Raw genomic sequence first — 19,102 nt, 5'->3', positions numbered from 1 at the left:
CATTGCATAAAATAGAACAAATAGAGCACGTTTTTGTATGCTCAACAATAGCTTACAGTCCTGAATGCTGGAACTTGTTATGAAAGTGGAGTATTGGTCAAGGTGAGGGCTTGACCTACTTCTCTTCCAAAGGCGCTTTGGGATCTCTAACGTCTACCTGGACAGCTGGGAAGAAGAGGGCTTGATTCTTCAGCACCCCCCTTCTCTGCTCTTGGGTGCATATCAAATGCAGTGCCAGCACTGATTATGGGCTCAAGTCTTGGTGTGGTATCTTTTTACCCAGACTCTAAGTTGTAGTGACACCATATATCATAAACAATGCTATACTGTGTTGTACAGCTAATATGAACCTAATGTTTCTTTAGCCGGTGTAGTTTTCCAGTGCTGCAGTTGTCTTCCTTTACTTGCTAAACCTCAAAAAGGAAAATAATGGCAGCTCAAAACCAATACTAGATGTTAAGCTTGATTCATTCTGCTTTGCAAAGTCTGTCAAGAAACTAAAATTAAAAGCATTTATATTGATTGTTATATAATTAATTATTCATGTTAATCGTTTCTTCTCGCTATTGCTATAAACTATGCAATTAAAATACCAGTGAGGATAACCTTTCTGCATGTATTTCTGAATGAAATATTTTAAGATATAATTGGAAATGGAGTGAGAAATCGATACCTTTTAGGAACATGAATTATATTTAGTAAGTTTCTGAAGCTAGATTTCTGTGTTTATCAGCCAAGTGCCTTGGCAGAAAATGTTATTTCTCTTTCAAGACTCGCACCTCCATGAACTTAAATCTTTTTCCTGATGCTTCACCATGGCATCATGCTGTAAAATGGTCCTTGGGACTTCAAAAGCTTCAGATAAAACAAAAATTCAAACTAGCCTCTATCACTGGAAATTTTTTCTAGTCTGGAAAAGCAAATGGGCTATAAATATAATAAGACAATAATTAACAATTGACTTAATTTAGTGTGTTTGCTGTTCAGATTTCATTTATGAAATCACTGCCGGGTCACATGCACCAATTTTACATCAGCGTAGCTCCATTAACTTCAGTGAAATTACTCCTGATTCCTCACGAGTATATGTGAGATCAGGATCAGACCCAGTGTGTGTAGGTAAATGTAATAGTTTTAGGTGAATTTATAAATATTCCTACATAGTTGTTCACAAACTTAATTTTTCAGCATCTGTCTCAGACCTAACTGCTGGACTTACTTTGAAACCCATGGTGTTATGCCCAGAAGGGTGGAAAATATAACATTATGATGGGATAATTCCTAAATAAAATAAATGTAATTTCAGCCAGGAAACTTTATTCAGTAATCACTTAAGTTTTACAGGCAGAGCTCTGTGAGGTAGTGTGTTACTATCTTGGATTTGGAAAGGTTGGGAGTTCCCAAGTTATCCCTAATATTGTAGAATATCTGCTCGAGAAATCTCTCCTCCCAGTTCCAAACATTATCTGCAGGTTTAAATGTGCCAAGGCTTTGTTTTTGAAGAAAAGCAACATCTGCGTTTGAGAGGGGGTAGCTGTTCAGGGCGACCAGGTGTTTTTCATGCTCAATTTGCAAAATACAGTCATATTTTCATCAACTGTTAAAATTGCTTTCTAAACTAAATGAATCTGTTCCGAACTATCAACTGAACTGCTGGAACAATAAAACTGTTAATTGTAAAAGGCATGGATTGCACTGGGACAGGTGTAGCATGGAAGCATATACAATGTAATTGTAAATTTTAACAATGGCTTCTTTGTAATACAGATGTGCCAGATTAGACAAAGGTGCATCATAGAGAGGAAAGTATAGAGCCTCACTGACCTCTCAGTTATAACTCGCAGTCATCCTGGGTTACAGGAAAAGCTGTGCTGTTGAAATACTGAAGAAGCCGCCTGGGGCAGGGGTGGAGAGAGAAAAAACTGAAAGAGAACTGAGACTTCTGCCTGAGAAGAAAAGCAGTTGTGCTGTTAAGTAGGAAAGAATGGAATTTATATTAGAGCAGAATTTTAATGAAGATTCTATAAAGCCCAGAAACCACAGAGTGTACACGTTGTTTGTGTATTGGTTTAGGAATGAAATCTGGGGTGTTTCTGTTTTGTTTTTAATCCACTATTATTAATTATATGTTGTAGTCAGGTCTACTATGAGCTGAATACACGATTAAAGTCAAGAAGACAAGATTTTACAGAGAAATGGAGTATTCTAGCACCACACAAATGAGATACCAATTAATAAGTTTGTAGCCAGGCATATTTTAGCTTCTCTTCTTTGTTTAGGTCAACTGGTGACCACAGAAAGAAACCATATGGAGAACCCAAAGGAAATAGAAGGGTAATGAGGAGTTTGGCAAGCTAAATTATATTGCAGAAAGCAACACTTCATTGTCCAAATAAAGAAAAACATTGTCAGCCTGACTTCCCTGCTTAATTGATCTTTAAATATTCATGGTAAATAGGCCCGATGGGATGTTAGATGCGGTGGGATCTGCGTTACTACAGAGAATTCTTTCCTGGGTATCTAGCTGGTGAATCTTGCCCATATGCTCAGGGTTTAGCTGATCGCCATATTTGGGGTCGGGAAGGATTGGAAGAGGCCCTGGAGGTTTTTCGCCTTCCTCTGTAGCATGGGGCATGGGTCACTTGCTGGAGGATTCTCTGCTCCTTGAAGTCTTTAAACCACGATTTGAGGACTTCAATAGCTCAGACATAGGTGAGAGGTTTTTCACAGGAGTGGGTGGGTGATATTCTGTGGCCTGCATTGTGCAGGAGGTCAGACTAGATGATCAAAATGGTCTCTTCGGACCTTAATATCTATGAATCATGGAGCAGAATTCTGGAACAAAATACCAAATTAGTCAGAATTATGGGGAAAGTTGTGCCAAGAGCTGCGGGTAGAGACAAGAAACCTAACAAGCAGATTGGAAGGGAAACAGGAGAATGACACATTTGGGGAAATATGAAGGAAAATGTGATTATGCATTGGAAAAAAATACAAAAGTCAAGAGGGATTGTGATTGAATGGGGGTGACATGTAAGTAAGTGGGTTTGGCACTCTTCATCTTCAAAGTGATATAACTTGTTTATCCCAACAGCATCCCTGTAGTGTAGGTGAAACTTTTGCATCTTACAGATGGAGAAACTGAGGCGCAGTGAAGTGACTTGCCCAAGGTCATACAATAAATCCATGTTAGAGCTGTGATTAGAACTCAGGAGTTCAGGGTTCATTCTGCTAGGCCACAGTGCTGAACATTCTCACCTGATCCAACAGCAGATACATCCCCAGCCCAACACTCTTGCTCCCAGCACTTGTACCTAATAAACCCAACACTAAGAGAAACAATGAGCCTGTGCACTTCCATTGAGGCAATGTCCATCAAGTACACGGGTTGAGGGCTCCCTTGTTTTGATGAGCATGCTCCCTTGTGATTTCATTGAGCTGGATCCTGTGAATTCCTCAGTTGCCTAACCTATTTCATAACAAAGTCCTTGTTTTTCTCACCCACTCCTTGTGAACACCGAATGCTGTGGAAGTAGATAAAGGGAATTTGGGCACAGGCCTCTAAATGAGCTGGAGTCGAGCTAACTCTAGCTTTAGTAGCGTGAGATTTGTAGAAGCGGGGATTGTTCGAACCGAGTGGGAAAAGAACAGAGAGAGAGGCTGTTGTGACCTTGTATTAGATAAGAATAGAATGTAGACTATAAGAGAAATTGGTGAGAAAAATAAGATATCGTGAAGGAATGTGTATAAACAATATGCAGCTGTTGCTCATTATTGTCCATAATAAAGGTATAAATGCTTGCTTTAATTGTTTATCTTTAGAGAGACCTGCCTAGGTGGGGGAAACCCTGTGTCCTAGTGCACAGTCTCCCTCTGTGCAATTGCTTGAGATAATAAAGTGTATCTGACTTGCTGCACCCAACCTGAAGAGTGAGAACTGTGTTTTTCTCCGACAATGCAATTCTTATGATCTACCCCAGCCCACCTTTGAAATAATCTGGCTGAATCCAGAGAATATCCAAGAGTTAACTTTCTTTCTTCTCTGTCAGTAAGGACACAAACTTCATGGGTCATTAATTTTCTGTTGTTCCTTCTTGCTGATATCGACCCAAGCCATACTTCAGACAAAAGTACTTTCCAAACCTATTAGTCAAGCAACGTCAAATTATAGCTTTAATGGATACCATGGTTTATGCAGCCCCCTTAGCCAGATTCTAATCAGGAGGATGACCGCTATAGCTCATCCACGTTGCATCATAGACTGTTCTTGTGTGAAATCAGAATAAGGTCCAGATTGAAGCTAAGAATTTCACCCAGAAATATATCTAACCCAGGAATTTGGAGTCTGACAATTGGGGAGGGAAATAGGCAATTGGTAGAATTTTGAAACAGATTTTTTTTAAACTGTTTATTCTTTGTTAATTTTGTCCTTGGCATTTCTTTTGACACAGTTGGCACGAGCCACGGTACGTGACCCCAAAACAGGTGTCCTAACAGTGGCCAACTACAGGGTGTCAAAAAGGTAAGATGACTGTGAAAGAACTTGCATCCTACTGTTTTGTCTTCAAGCTCCACTCAACCTGAATGCAGTGGTGTAGCTGTCACTAGTCCATATGCTCTTCTTAACATTCTTCCCTTGTCTGCCTGCTTTCATTGACAGTGTAGAATGAAGAATGCTATCTATCTGATTAGATCGCTTTAATTGCATATACTGTGTTTTATACTACATCTAAGATTAGACAATGAGTTTTATGGCCTTTAATTAATGCTTTTTATTTTTGTATTCTGGAGGTTGAATGTGTGCAAATTCTGGTGCCTTAGATGCTTTACGAGACTCATAGACAATAGCCTCTATTACTTTAAATAGCAGTAACACTGATATTAACTATAAAGATACTTTAATTCTGGATTTAAGGATTTATGAATCCTTATGTTAATGTACAATTTAGAATAATAGAATAGAAATTTATTATGCAGGGGTTTTTTTGTGGAGCATCTATCCAGCTTTACTGATCTAAAAACACAAATATTTTTGTCCCTTTCCTTCTGGCAACAAGACGACCTGTACCAAATGGTTTTCAAACAAAACTCAAAATATACAGTTTGGAATATCGAGCAGTATTATAATACTTTGCACATAAAGTCTCACAAAAACCCTGCTGATGTTGAAAATTGTTATAAAAGTTATGTTTCTAGAGAAGTTAAACCTTCATAGATTAATATATTTTAAAGGTCAAAAGGGACCATTGTGATAATCTGGTTTGATCTTTTGCATAAGCCAGGTTATAGAACTTCCCTGAATTAATTACTGCTTTAAGTCCAATACCTGTAGTTGAACTAGAGCAGTGGTTCTCAAACTGTGGGTCGCGACCCCATTTTAATGTGGTCGCCAGGGCTGGCTTAGACTTGCTGGGGCTCAGGACCGAAGCTGAAGCCTGAGCTCCACCGCCCAGGGCCGAAGCCAAAGCCCAGGGACTTCAACCCTGGGTGTCAGGGCTCAAGTTATAGGTCCCCGGCCTGGGGCTAAAGTGCTTGGGCTTTAACGCCGCCCACCAATCCCCCGCCGCCCAGGGCAGTGGGGTTTTGGCTTTGCCCCACCATACCTAGGGCACCAAGGTTTGGGCGGGCTCAGGCTTCCGTCCCCCTTTCTGGGGTCATGTCGTAATTTTTGTTGTCAGAAGGGGGTCGTGGTGCAGTGAAGTTTGAGAACCCCTGATCTAGAGCATATCTTTTTAGAAAAACTTCTAATGGTGAATAGAGAGGTTTAGAAACTATACAATGTAACCACGTCAACACCCCTTTTAAATCCCTCCATTGCCTTCACTCTACTGCACCAAGTTTGAGGGTCTACACTACAAACTTGCATCAGCACAGCTGTGCAGCTGGAGTACTTCTGGTGAAGACGATCTAAGCCAACGGGAGAGCTTAATAACTCCACCCCTGTGAGAGGCGGTAGCCTTGTTGACAGGAGAAGCTCTCCCACCGACATAGCACTGCCTACACAGGGGCTTACGGTTTGGATAGCTACATCGCTCAGGGATGTGGATTTTTCACACCCCCGAGCAATGTAGTCATACTGAAGTAAGTGTGTAGTGTCAACCTGGCCTTAATACCTTTTCCAGGTTCAGGGCTGTAATCCTCTGCCATCTGTTTCTAAAGGGAAGCATATTATATTTCCTTTTTAAGGTTAATCAGTTTTATCTCCTGCCCCTCCCTCGTCAAGTTCCTGCAGAGCATTTACTCAGTTTCTAGATGTGTGCTATGCGGGTTGCTGCCAGAGTAAGCCAATAAATTGTAAACGTGATGAGGAAGGGCAGGAAAACCTTCCAGCATTTCAAGGCAAGATTTCTTTGGACTTCAGTGGGCTTTATGTCAGGTTCAGGGAGCCCAGTTGCTTCTCTCTATTGCATCAGTTCATATGTTAAGTTCATCGTCTCAAGGAAAAGGACGTTTGTTATTTCCCCTTGCCTTCCCCCAGTATCGGGAGAGCCAGGACTGTGGGTTTCCTCAGGCTAAAAGGTGGTTGTGCTATGTTTCAACTGTGTCATGCACATTTTCAACCTCCTAGTCTTTTGACTATTACCTCTACCCTACTTCCCTGCATGATGTTTTCCACCTCCTTTGCTGGCTGTGTTTTCATTTTTCTCATTCAGGAAAATCAGACCTCTATAGAGAGTATCCAACATACTGCAACACAGCAACTTCTGAGGGGGAAGTCTTTTTTGTAATCCAAAAATCAATCAGATTTTGCACCTAGACTACCAGAAACATGCACCTAGATTTCCAATGCTAAATCTCAAGGTGGAAATGTTCTCTGGAAGTTTTGCTTAAAGGCCGAGATCACAAACTGAGCCATGTGCTAAAAACAGAATGTAGTGATTTGGTAAGGGGAGGAGGGAATCACAGTGATGTCTACATCTTGTGTTATCTTGGGCAGGGATATCTGATGGACAGGGCAATCTGTGGTTGCAGGACAGGTTTTAACAGAAGGCACAATTTTTTTTTTTTAAACTAGTGGGTATATTGGGTTCCTATTATCTAGCGGTTGGCAGAATAACTGCACATTTCAGGAACAGCAGACATGTTTCTGTGCTTAACGCAACAAAGGTTTGCGCAGCAGCCAGGTCAATACAGCTTCAGCTGATGTTGATGGGTTGCACTGGCCCAAAAAAACCATGTGCTTGTCTTTACTGTCTGTACCCCGTGGTTGCAGTCTCTTCAGTCCTCTTTGCCAGTGTATGCGAGAGTAACATTTTTCAAAACAAACCAACTTCTTCAGCATCACAAGCCTGCAAAGCTGCATTCTTCCTAGTTTGTGGGGGTTTTTTTTTTAGATGAGCACAAGAGCTGTAGCCCAACAATCGGTACAGCTAACTCCGTAACTGCCACGGTGGTTCTGGATGCACGAGAAACACCTGTCAGAATCTTTGAAATCACTATAGACCTTGAAAACCTGCAAATCACTCAGCTTTTTCGTCTATCAAGATTTTATGTAAGGGAGCACCTTTGCCGCTGATTTGCTAAGCCACATAAGCTGGGGTGGCTCCAGCTTTTCAAAGGTTATTGCCTTTGATTGGTTTTTTGCATATATGTTTTATCACACTTTTCAACAAATAAATAGTATCAGCAAGTGGCCAGAACCTCAGACAATGAAGCCCAAAATGTCTCAAGGTGGGGAACTAAACTCAGAGAAAAGGGGAAAGGTTTGGCTTGTGTGTGGATAAGAATGTTGATGGCCCTTTGCTAGGCCTGGAAGCTCTTTCCTCTACTTTCACCTTCTAGGTTAGAGAGAGAACACCCACTTTTTGCAGTTTTTATTGGTAAAAGTTGTACTATATCTGTGCAAAAACAAAAACCAAAGCCTTTCACACCTGCGTCTGCTGTCTGTGACTGAAACTAAATTTGAAGTACTTCGCAGGTGGCAAAACCTTGCAGAAACCACCAAAAGTTCTGGTATAGAGTCATGTGGTAAAGCTGTGTCTGGCAGAGTGAAGGCGTATGCAGTGTAGTGGGAGACGGGTTGGTCCCAGGATATTAGAGAGACAAGCTGGGTGAGGTAAGATAATGAAGTAGGGCTGTTCTGAGTCGAACATTGGATTTCTCATCTTTTTTTTTTTTCTTCTTCTTTCTCTTTTCCCCTCGCCTCCACGCCCAGTTCATGGTTGGAGGAACACGATGATCCTGTTGTTGCCAGAGTGAATCACCGAATGCAGCATATCACGGGATTAACAGTAAAAACAGCTGAACTATTGCAGGTTGGTTCTGATATTTCTTACCTGGGTTAACACCGCGATGCTTTGTAAGCAGCTTCCACGCCTGTCAGGAGGGTCAGGATTGGGCCTGACGTGGAAGTGGGTATAGGAAGGGGATATTTTCCCAAACATCTCGCTCAACAGGTCTCAGAAGGCCTAAGCGATGCAGAACTGTCACATTCCCATGGTGTGGGTGGACAGGGACCCCATGAAGAGTGTCATAGGCACTCCACTTCCTGCTACAGAGCTGTGCAATGGGTCAGTTTGCTCTCCCTGTGGTTAGCCAACGTGGAAGGATAGAGGGCAGCCAAGGAATAAGACGTGGAGCCAGAGAAGCTGCAGCATTGGCAATCCACTAGCCAGTCCTGCCATTTAGAGGGAGGTGCAGCAGCCCCACCCCCGAGAGGAGGATTCTTTCTCTTAGTTTGGCAGCCACGCAGGTCTATTTAAAATGTTCTCTGTGCTTACGGGCTTTGGGCAGGGATCCAAGATTTGGCAAAAATAAAAAGTCTTTAAATGAAGATTCCTGGTTGGAAGGAAAATAACATCCTTATTGCTGTTGCCTTTAGGATCCCCTAGAGAAGGATTTGGAGACCGTGAGCCCAGTTCACAGCCCTGCTCCAGCCCTTTTGTGCTATTCTGATGATACAAAGGGAATGTGAATTGTCTGCATCTTGTTCCTAGGGAATAGCCCTGCAGTAAGGGGTTCCATAAGTGGCACAGAGCTGCCAGAACATCTCTACATCCCCCTTGTAGACTGCAGTTTTGGAGGAGTGTCAGAGTATGGCTGGAGCCCTGCTCCTCTCTGGCTATTGTCAGGTGCCAGATAGTCGCTTAGTGGCTGTGGCTGCTGAGTAGAGTATAGAACGACCCTGAGGCTGCACTAAATCATACCAGGAAACAGCCGAGGAGGCGAAAGGTAGTTTAAATCCACCTTTGACCCTCCCTGTCCTCCTCCATCTGCGTGTATGAAACTGGCCATGCATGTGTAATGCACACACTAAAGCCAGGCTCTCTAGCTGGAGCTGTAACAGACTCACAGCCTCTGTGGATCAGGCACATAGAGGAGCACATAATACACCCTGGCCAGTGGATTATATGTGTTTATAGAAGTGGAAAGAGGTGGTGGACAAGCATGTGAAAAATCATTGTTTCTCTTCTTTCATTTGTTTGCCTCTTGCTATAATAGTCAAACATTCGAACAGAACATTGCCAAAGGACCAGTACTTCCAGCTTTATTTAAAAAAAAAAAGTTTCTGCTTAATATTTTAAAATAGTTTCTGAATTGATCCAGCAAGGGAAGACTGTTATAGTGACCACATTCAATTAATTAGACATCCCTTCAAAGTAATAAAACATTTTCCCCCTTTATATTTATTTAGGTACTCGTGTTCATTTTGTGATAGAAAAAGTGTGGATTAAACATAACGTGACAAAATAAGAGTGCAATGCAGTCCTGTCAAAAGCCACTTCCTCTCCGTGGGTGGATATGGCTTGGGTCTTTGCCTCCAAGAAGAAAATATTTGTCTTCCCAACTATCTAATTTGCAATTAAATGTGTTTGTTTCCCCCACACCCTAGGTTGCTAATTATGGAATGGGAGGACAGTATGAGCCACATTTTGATTTCTCAAGGGTAAGATCACAGTGTCAAACTCATTAATGCTCACATTAATGCTAAATGCAAATAGTACTTTAAAATAAGGTTCGTTTTGAGAGATGATATGATGTTTGTTTTCATGAAAAATTATTTTAATATTTATTAACCTAGGGCCTGACCCTGCAAGGTGACTAGTGACCTCTGCTCCTGTTCGCTTGGGTATTTAACAGCTTGCAGGAGGTACTTGGAACCTTGCAGAATTGGGTCTCTGAGTACCAGGCTGAAAAAGACAGTAGTAGTTCACGAGTGCCACCTAAACGCAGTCAGTGTCCGTGCCAACCCTACTGGGGAGCTATGGTTTGCTGTCTTTTTTTGATGTATTCCATTTATAACTGCTTGTTTTAAACCAATGTTTTGTTAGTGTGTTATGGTTAAATCCGAATTCAGATTCTGGTTCTGCATTTGGACCCACTAGCATGGACTCCTGCACCCATCAGAGTCCCACTGATTTCAGGAGCACATAGTTCCACATTCATGTTTCTGAATACAGGATTGAGGCCTTCGTCAGCATTAAAACAAAACTTCAACACTGACCGCTTGTGTTCATTATCAAACTTACTGCTCATAAACAAGTTTTGGCTTGCTAGCTTTACTGAACATCACTTTCCTGTTAACTTGGAGTCTGTGTAATCTCTTGATGCAAATAAATACATTTAAATCCTCGTTTGAACTAAAGGAGGTTGATAGAATCTTAATAAAGAACGCAAATTAGCCGTCAAATTGGCCAACATAATCTTTACTCTTGGATTAGGCACTTTGGCAGCAATTACCAGATAAATTCCAAGTGCAGCTCCTCCCTAAGTTAATGCAAGGCAACAATTAGATTCAATATGGGTTTGGACTGGTCCTCTCCACTCTGTGTGCATTGCAGATTTCCATATTTCAATCTCCATACGAGTTTGCAGTTCTTTGTTTGCTCACAGAACTTTGTACAGTGATTTTTTTAAAATTATTTTTTAATATAAAAGTATATCCCACTTTGAGCACTACTGTCAATCACTCAAAACTTTCAGACCTGTTTTTAGGAACCAAAACTCCAAAATCTTCACACAGGCTGCATTTGGCAGAAAGGCTGCAAGCCTGTCAAGGTCCAAGTTCTAAACATTTTCTTATTAATTTTTTATTTCAAGTTGATTGTGATTTAAAACATACACAGTGCCTTTTGTGAACCCATTTCAGGACAGACGTGTATTCTTGCATCCAAAATTGATTTGAAATTGTTTATATTTTTGAATGTTTTTTTTTTTTTTAATCCTGATTTCCTCCATTCCCTGTATAATCTTTGGGACTTTCTTGTTTGTTCCTTCGTAACCATGCATTTTAACATCTCCTGGCTGAAATTCCTTACTGCTTTTGGCACTTGAGAGATTGAAATAAATTGTCACTTGTATTGTTTGAAGGTGGGTGATTGATGCCACTCCTAAACAATAACGAATGAGGCTTCAAAGCATTTTCTGGGGATTAATGATAAATTGGGATTCTTGTTCCATTCATTAATCCCAGACAATTGGAAGTGTCTGGCTGGTGTCATTACTGCTATTACAACCTGTCACAGTTAGCTAAAAATACTCTGCTCCTTTTCCCAGAGCAGAGTATATTATATGTGGGAACAATTGGTTAGACCTGCACTGTTGCAGCTGCATCAGACATTTAGGAGAACCAGGGGTCTGATCCAAAGCCCACCAAGTGAATGGGAATCTTTCCATTGACCTCAGTGGGCTTTGGATCAAGTCCAGTAATCCCAATACAGCTGCCATCCACAATGAAAATGTCACAAGGGTTATAATATTTATTTGCAGAATGTTTGTGCTCTGTGCCCTAAAATTTCCATTCAGACGCTTCTGATTGCTGAAGAACCGCGTTGATTCAATTCTGTGTATACTTATCCAGTGTGCACATTGCATGCATTTGCAAACCTAGTTTGGCTACAAGATGTAATGCCTTTATATGTGACTCCATATAAAGTGTCCACATTTTGTGCCAAACTACTGGAATTGTTTTTGCAGAGAGCTACACGCATGTAACATTAGTGTGAGCCTGTTTGGAACCTGGGTTAAAGTTGTTATCTATTACAGCGACCCTTTGACAGCACACTCAAAACGGAAGGAAATAGGCTAGCAACATTTCTTAACTATGTAAGTACCCCTGTGTCCTTGTTGTTTGTGCTCTTGAAGTTTGCAGTTGATTCTCATTTAATTTTATAGAAAGATGAACCTGATGCTTTCAAGCGTTTAGGGACTGGAAATCGTGTGGCCACTTTTTTAAACTATGTAAGTATGATAATCCTGTACGTGTCGAGTGATGCTTTCCGTAGCATCACATTTAGAAATAACCAGTCGTACAAGCTGTAATACGGGCTAACTAAAAAGCTATAGCATCTGAAAGTGGGGATTTCCTTGTTCTCACACCATCTGCTGCTATCACAGTTCAGTATCTCTTACCCCGAATGTGGAAAACATAATTTGAATAGAGACTAAATGTTGCTCTTGTTTACACTGGAACAAATCCATTGGCTTCACTGGATTTGCACGGGTGTGAGAGGAGAATTTGACTCAGAAGTTTCAAAGTGAAACTTCAAAAGGGGCTGAGTGACTTCAAACATAACCTTTCACTCAGCATCCTGGCCATCAGTTGTTTGTCAAGGGGACTTCCATCTTTTTCACCAGTGTCTGATAGCACTTGATGTTGTGGATCTTCTGGCAGTTTCCCCTTTGTAACTCTGCGCTCAAAGCTAATATACAGTAGTGTAGTTATTACCTTTGCAAACGGAGACATGACTAACGAAATGCTACTTCAGTTAAGAAACTCTGCTACAAATGCAAGTACTGAAAATAAAGTAATGTTAGTGTGGTGCATTTCCAGCATGGAACCTAATGGCCATATACACTAGATTACCATGCATCATCCCCACTGAAATTAATGGGAGTTCTGCAAGCAGATTCCAAGCTGTATATGGCCCTGGGTATGCTTTCATGGCTGTTTTATTCTGACAATGACATACTACAGTTATCAGATAACCTCTATTTATTATCTCAATAGTTTGGGTCTTCAGTCCTGTTATATAGTATAGTTTGTGGGTGATACAGGGTAGGTGTCACCCTGTTTGCAAAATGTTTTGAATGAGCTGATATTTCAAATGTCAAGTGTAGCTTGTAAAAACAACCAGAAACAACTTGACTGAAACAATGAAACAGTTGTCCGAAACAGTGGTCCCAAATGGGTCTGTTAGTTAGGATGAAATTTCAGTGGCCACAGCTCATATTGGGCTTTTCACATTTTCTGACTAACTTTGACTGAGATTAAAACAAATAAAAATTACATACATTGTCAGTGGTACATGTACAACAGCAAATGTCCCTTATTATATGACATGTACAGCATGTCAGCATGTCCAAGGTGCCTATTATAAAAGATTGTTTTGTTGCTAAAATGTAGGTTTTTAATTTGCAAAGCTGCATGCACTATGCTTTCTAGATTGGGGAGAGAGGGAATTGGCCCCTAATGCCAATGGCATCTTGTGCCCTTTTATTGTAGGTACCAAACTGGGACACAAAAGTAATAATAATGTTACTCTTTAAGCAGAAAAACAAATCAAAATGAGAAAGTGTGATGACAATTAGGACGGTAATATTTACAAAACACAAGATCCAATCCTGCTCTCATTGGTGGCAATAGTGGTTGGGCTGTTGACTTCAAAGAGAGCAGAATCAAACCCAGTTTTATACCTCTTCACCTAGGGCCTGATCTAAAGGCTATTGAAATCAGTGGAAATACATAGAGACATTTCTGACCCATCAGTCTTCATCCGCAAAGAAAACCTGCACAACACTTTCAAAAGATGAGCCTGAACAGATGGACTGAACAGAGACACTGAGTTTATGGCTTATTACATCAATCTGAAATGCACTAACACCCTCTTTTTGTCCTATGATTGCAGAGGTGTTAACAGGCCACTCCACCTTGAATAGTTCCATAGAATATGTGCTAACTACATATGCTAAACTATCTGTTCCACCTTGGGTTTAACTGCGACGCTGGGAGTACCTTTCCGAGACCTGAAGAAGAGCTCTGTGTGGCTCGAAAACTTGTCTCTCTCATCAACAGCAGTTGGTCCAATAAAAGATACTACCTCACCCACCTTATCTCGCTATATAACATATACATGTGAAGTGAACAAAAATCTTTGGCTTCTTTAAGAACCCTAAAGGATGGACCAAGCTTAGATGTTCTGAGGATCACCCAGACCAGTAAGGGGTTCTCTCACTTCCTGCCTTATAACTTTGGGTACCTTGCTGCTGTGGCTCAAAGCCCTGACACCAATAGCAAGCCTACAAGCCCACCAGGCTACTTATTCTGAGCAGCCCTTCCCGTTCTGAGTCCCCACATCCATCTACTCCAAGTTCTTAGCTACCAGACACTAAGACTCTTCCTCTGTGGTTCGTCACCCCTAAAGGAGTGAAACCTGCTCCCCTGTTACCAGCTAACTTTGGGGGACACACTCCACACAGTTTGCACAACCTGTTTGGGGGTAAAAATAAAAGGTTTATTTAATAGAAAAACCACAGATTCAAAGATGACATAGTAAGGAAGACAAACACATAAAAGTTACACAGAAAATAAACATAAAGACCCAGCCTCAGGTCTCTACATTTACACATCAGATAAAAATCCCTTTTCTAATACAACTGCCTTTTGCCTTTCCCAGCATGCCCCCTAGCCCCAAGGGGGGAATCCAGTGTTCACAGACAGCCTCATGTCTTCAAGACTGTCCCTCAGTTCTGGATCCTTTCACTTCAAACCCTTTTCCTTTTAACAGGGTTTGCGGGGGTAAGAGTCTTTCTCTCAGGTCTGGTCTACACTACAGACCTTTACCGGTAGAACTGCATTGCTCAGGGATGTGAAAAATCCACATGCCTGAGCAGCATAGTTATATCAACGTAACCCCCATGTAGATGACACCATGTTGGAGAACCTCTCCCACCGACATAGCTACCGCTTCTCGGGAAGGTGGATTAACGACGCCAACAGGAGAGCTCTCTCCCATCAACATAGAGTATCTTCATTAAAATGCTACAGTGGCTCAAGCTGTAGTGTTTTATGTGTAGGTCTGTCCCCAGACTGTGTTCATTTATGGTGAAGGAAATTTCCTCCTTTTTTATTGTAAGGAGAGTGATCACTTTACATAAGCTATTACCAGCAGGAGAGTGGGGTGGGGGAGAGAAAACCTTTTGTAGTGACAAACACCCATTTTTTCATGATTTGTGTGTATAAAAACAAACATCTTCTGTATTTTCCACAGTATGCATCCGATGAAGTGAGCTGTAGCTCACGAAAGCTTATGCTCAGATAAATTGGTTGGTCTCTAAGGTGCCACAAGTACTCCTTTTCTTTTTGCGAATTCAGACTAACACAGCTGTTACTCTGAAACCTCCTTTTTCAGTTTGGCGAGACTGGGGTTTTCTTGTCAGTTTCAAGTTGTTTCAGTGTTTTCCCATTAACTCAAATGGTCCACTCTTATCTTTGCCTGGCTGGACAATGGATGGGTCCTTGAAGTTAGTTCTGTGTAAACAACTAGCTTGGGAGGTGTACATGAAATTGTAGTACCAATCATGAGCAAGGATACGATGAGGTAATGAATTCCATGACTTTAAGAGATCTCTATGACTTTTTTGGCTTCTGCTTCAGCCCTGGATGGTGGGGTTCAGGCTGTCAGCCCCGGACTTTGGCTTCAGCTCTGCTGTGACCATACCCTGACTTTGTCCTTTCTACCAAGACTGTTCTGTGAATTTTGCTTAATTTTACTGTGACAAAATCATATCCATAGTCAGGAGCATATTCCACATACGTGAATACATAGATTCAAAACCAGAGTCTGTATACATATCTCATAATGACCATCAAGTTCAGAACATTATAAGCTTTCATAAAAACCTTAATTGGCATATTTTTATACACAACATTGTATACAACCACTGCTTATTCTTTGTGGTTCAGACTCCCTCTTCTCCCTTTGGGGTGTCTGGACCCTGATAGTTATATACAAGTCTTGTGTGTTCTGTTCACATTTCAAATTCAGCATCCTCCATGTAATTAATTGTCTGTTTATACAGTATGAGAGTTATAACTTTGTGTTTCCACTGGTGCTTTGGGCACTTTTATAATGGTTCAGTGGTTGTGATTTGCATGCTCTGACATTGCATCATAAAATGTTTGTGTTATGGTGACTTTGTTAACTTATTTTCCCAGATGAGTGATGTAGAAGCTGGAGGTGCTACAGTTTTCCCAGACTTTGGGGCTGCAATTTGGCCCCAAAAGGTAACAGCTCCTTTATTTGTATACAGTCCCTCTCCTCTTTCCCCACATGCACAGTAAAGTTTGTGAAAACGTTGTTGCTTTCATACACTTACATGGTACGAGTGGTAGCAGTGACTTACTTAGAGCTGCCCTAGATTATGGGCCTATATATTGCCATTATAGAAAGCAATGATACCCGATTCTGGGTGGCTGTAGAACGGCAATCTGAACAATTTCTACAAAGGGCAGCTTTTAACAGGAAAGGAGTTGCATGGAGGTAACATTACCCCCTGCTCCAGACACAGTACACCCATACTAGATATTAAACACATCATCTGCCCGTTACTTAGGGTTTTCCTTTGTTATCTTAAATAGGAACAAAAAGCAACCTCATCTTGAGCTTCCCCTTTAGCATGGCAGTACCTAGCTTTTCTCCTTTCAGGGCTCCCTTGTCCCTGTCCCTAGTTCCTTCTGACTTATAAAGAGTCCCAACCAATTTATATGCATGAGTTTGAGTTAAGACTTGGCTGCCCAAGCAAGTTAGCACAGCAGCTGTGGCTTTCTTATGCAGAGTTATAGCTCCTCACATCCTGACATAGGAATGAAACAGGGAAAACTCGGATCAATTTAAAGAAAGATCTAGACAGTCCCATAAACCCAGAGTGCACTATGGCAGGGATGGAATGAGTGGCTCTTTATTTAACAGGTGTGAAGCTCAGAAGAGCAAAGAGAAAGGTGAGATAAATTACTAATTGGAGCTTAAATTATTTAATTTTGATATACTGTCAGCAGTGAGCCATAAGCTTGACGTTACTGAGAGCCAGATACTTGGTGTTTTTACTTTCTCTCTCACACACTCATTCTGAATAGTTGTGTTGAACTTTGTTTAATCCAGGCTTTCGTTTTCAGGGGACAGCAGTGTTTTGGTACAATCTTTTCAGAAGTGGCGAGGGTGATTATCGAACAAGGCATGCAGCTTGCCCAGTATTAGTAGGCTGCAAATGGGGTAAGTCATTGTCCTCTACTTGCCTTTAGTAACAAAAATTGCAAGGTTTCAGAGTAACAGCCGTGTTAGTCTGTATTCGCAAAAAGAAGCTGTCTAATAATTCCCCTTTCAGTGAAAAGATAATATTTGAACTCTCTTCTAAAAGGATTCTGTAATTGTGGCATTGCCATTTTAACTTTTGCCATTTTGAGTCATAAATACACATCACTCCACCAGTGTTGTGTCAAATAAAAATCACACATGACACCCAGTTATTGCATTCTCTGGTCAATGTTGTGAACATCTTTTTTTTTCATGTTGAGAACACTTATAAGGCTGCTGTTTCCATATTGTAGATCTCTAGATCCAGATGCCGTGAAAATCAAGGATGATTGGGGTTCAAGACGTGATCCTACGAAAACATATAGATGGACTTAACTTTAAATGTGCAAGTAGTCCCACTGAGGTCGGTGTGACTACTTACATGCTTCAAAGTTAAACACATGTATAAGTGTTTGCAGGATAGGACCTAAGTACTTACAGAGGTCCCTTTGTGGTCATATCCCCAGGTGACATACTCTGCCTGGAATATAGAAGGTGGACTCGTTAGCTGAACTGGTGACCTGGAAAGTGACAATGTAGTTTTGACTAAATAGTATCTGAACACTTTCTACTGCACTGACACTTCCAGAGCACCAGAGAAGATCAAATGGAACACAAAGAGAAGAGCTTTTTCTGCAACGTACTTAGGAATTGGTTACTTTCAAATCACCCTAAGTAAAGCAGTTGGCATGTGTATGTGTCTCTCTCCCAGGTAATTCTAACCTTGCACTGGAATATCTTTTCCATCATTACCTATTCAAAATAGACAGTTTTACAACATGTTCTGGAAGTAAATCGATTTTGACGTCAGGCCAATGGAAAGTGAATTCTACCTTTGGGCCTCAGATGTTCACTTCCAGACTGTGAACAAAAGCCCACATCCTCAATCCTCTGTCCAGCTGCTTTGTGCTGGAATATAGAAGGTGGATTGATTAGCTGAGGATATTTATGGGAATACACAGAGGTCTACACCACCCATTCTCCCACTCCAGCATAAAGGGCATTGCAGAGGGAGAATTATCAGAGCAGCCCGCACTGTGGGCTGATCCCAAATTGGCAGAATAATGCAAAGGGGAATGTTGCCACCATAGCTGTAAGTTAAGACTGGCCCCAGAATTGGGGAATTGGAAAGGTACCTTGCACCTCCTCCCTTGAGTCTCTTTAGCTCTTGTGCGGGAGAAGGAGGAACACAACCATCCAGTTCAACCACCTCATTTTATTAATCCAGACAAAATTTCATCCGTAGAAACCAAACTTTGAAGGTTACATACAGGCTCCATGTACAGTTCTAACTAATTTATCTCTTTGTTCCACAGTTTCAAACAAATGGTTCCACGAAAGAGGGAATGAGTTCTTAAGACCTTGTGGGTCAACAGAGGTCGACTGAAATCCAGCCTGCTGCTAGCTCTTCCTTTTTTGTCCCTTTCTTTTTCAGTTCATTTCTAAGAAATGATCCATCTTCTATTATGAAAGAGCTCTGGCACTTTTTAAAAAGAATGTAACCTCTATAAGTGAAAGAAGCAAAAGGCTGCAATGACTTGGCAGTACTCGGTAACTATTATTTTCCCCACTCCTCCCCCAGTTTCACCTTCTCACCACACCTTCCCAATTGTCTCTTCTGTTATAGCAGTGCAAACAGCACTTTTGGCAATTCAGTGCATTTGAGCGCCTGGTCTTGTGCCTTTCATTCCTCAGATGTTTTAGGTATTAAATACTTCATTGAGCCAAAGTTTTGTGTACGTGTTAAATTTATTGTATTTCTGTGGATTGCAAGTTTTAAAAAATAAATGCTGTTTCAAAAAAAAAAAAAG

General features: G+C 41.1%; 1 protein-coding gene across 10 annotated transcripts in view; it reads left to right on the top strand.

The window, feature by feature from the left end:
• Positions 1–19,078, top strand: part of P4HA2 (prolyl 4-hydroxylase subunit alpha 2) — a 55,462-nt gene extending 36,384 nt beyond the window's left edge. For 6 of the 10 annotated variants that reach the window (XM_073355636.1, XM_073355642.1, XM_073355634.1 and 3 more), the window contains 8 exons: positions 4,452–4,522; positions 8,156–8,255; positions 9,833–9,886; positions 11,986–12,045; positions 12,115–12,180; positions 16,157–16,225; positions 17,114–17,210; positions 18,608–19,078. In XM_073355636.1, the coding sequence (XP_073211737.1) occupies positions 4,452–4,522; positions 8,156–8,255; positions 9,833–9,886; positions 11,986–12,045; positions 12,115–12,180; positions 16,157–16,225; positions 17,114–17,210; positions 18,608–18,678 (588 nt within the window). In that variant the 3' untranslated portion in view covers positions 18,679–19,078. Of the gene's footprint in view, positions 1–4,451; positions 4,523–8,155; positions 8,256–9,832; positions 9,887–11,985; positions 12,046–12,114; positions 12,181–16,156; positions 16,226–17,113; positions 17,211–17,545; positions 18,004–18,607 lie in introns of all 10 variants that reach the window. The other 4 variants (XR_012160225.1, XR_012160224.1, XM_073355639.1 and 1 more) reach the window with 4 other exon arrangements.
• Positions 19,079–19,102: the final 24 nt, after the last annotated feature.

Source organism: Lepidochelys kempii, chromosome 8 (genome assembly GCF_965140285.1).
Source record: "Lepidochelys kempii isolate rLepKem1 chromosome 8, rLepKem1.hap1, whole genome shotgun sequence".
NCBI classification, from domain to species: domain Eukaryota; kingdom Metazoa; phylum Chordata; order Testudines; family Cheloniidae; genus Lepidochelys; species Lepidochelys kempii.
Note: the sequence above shows the minus strand (reverse complement) of the source record. Positions and strands in the feature narration are given on the sequence as shown.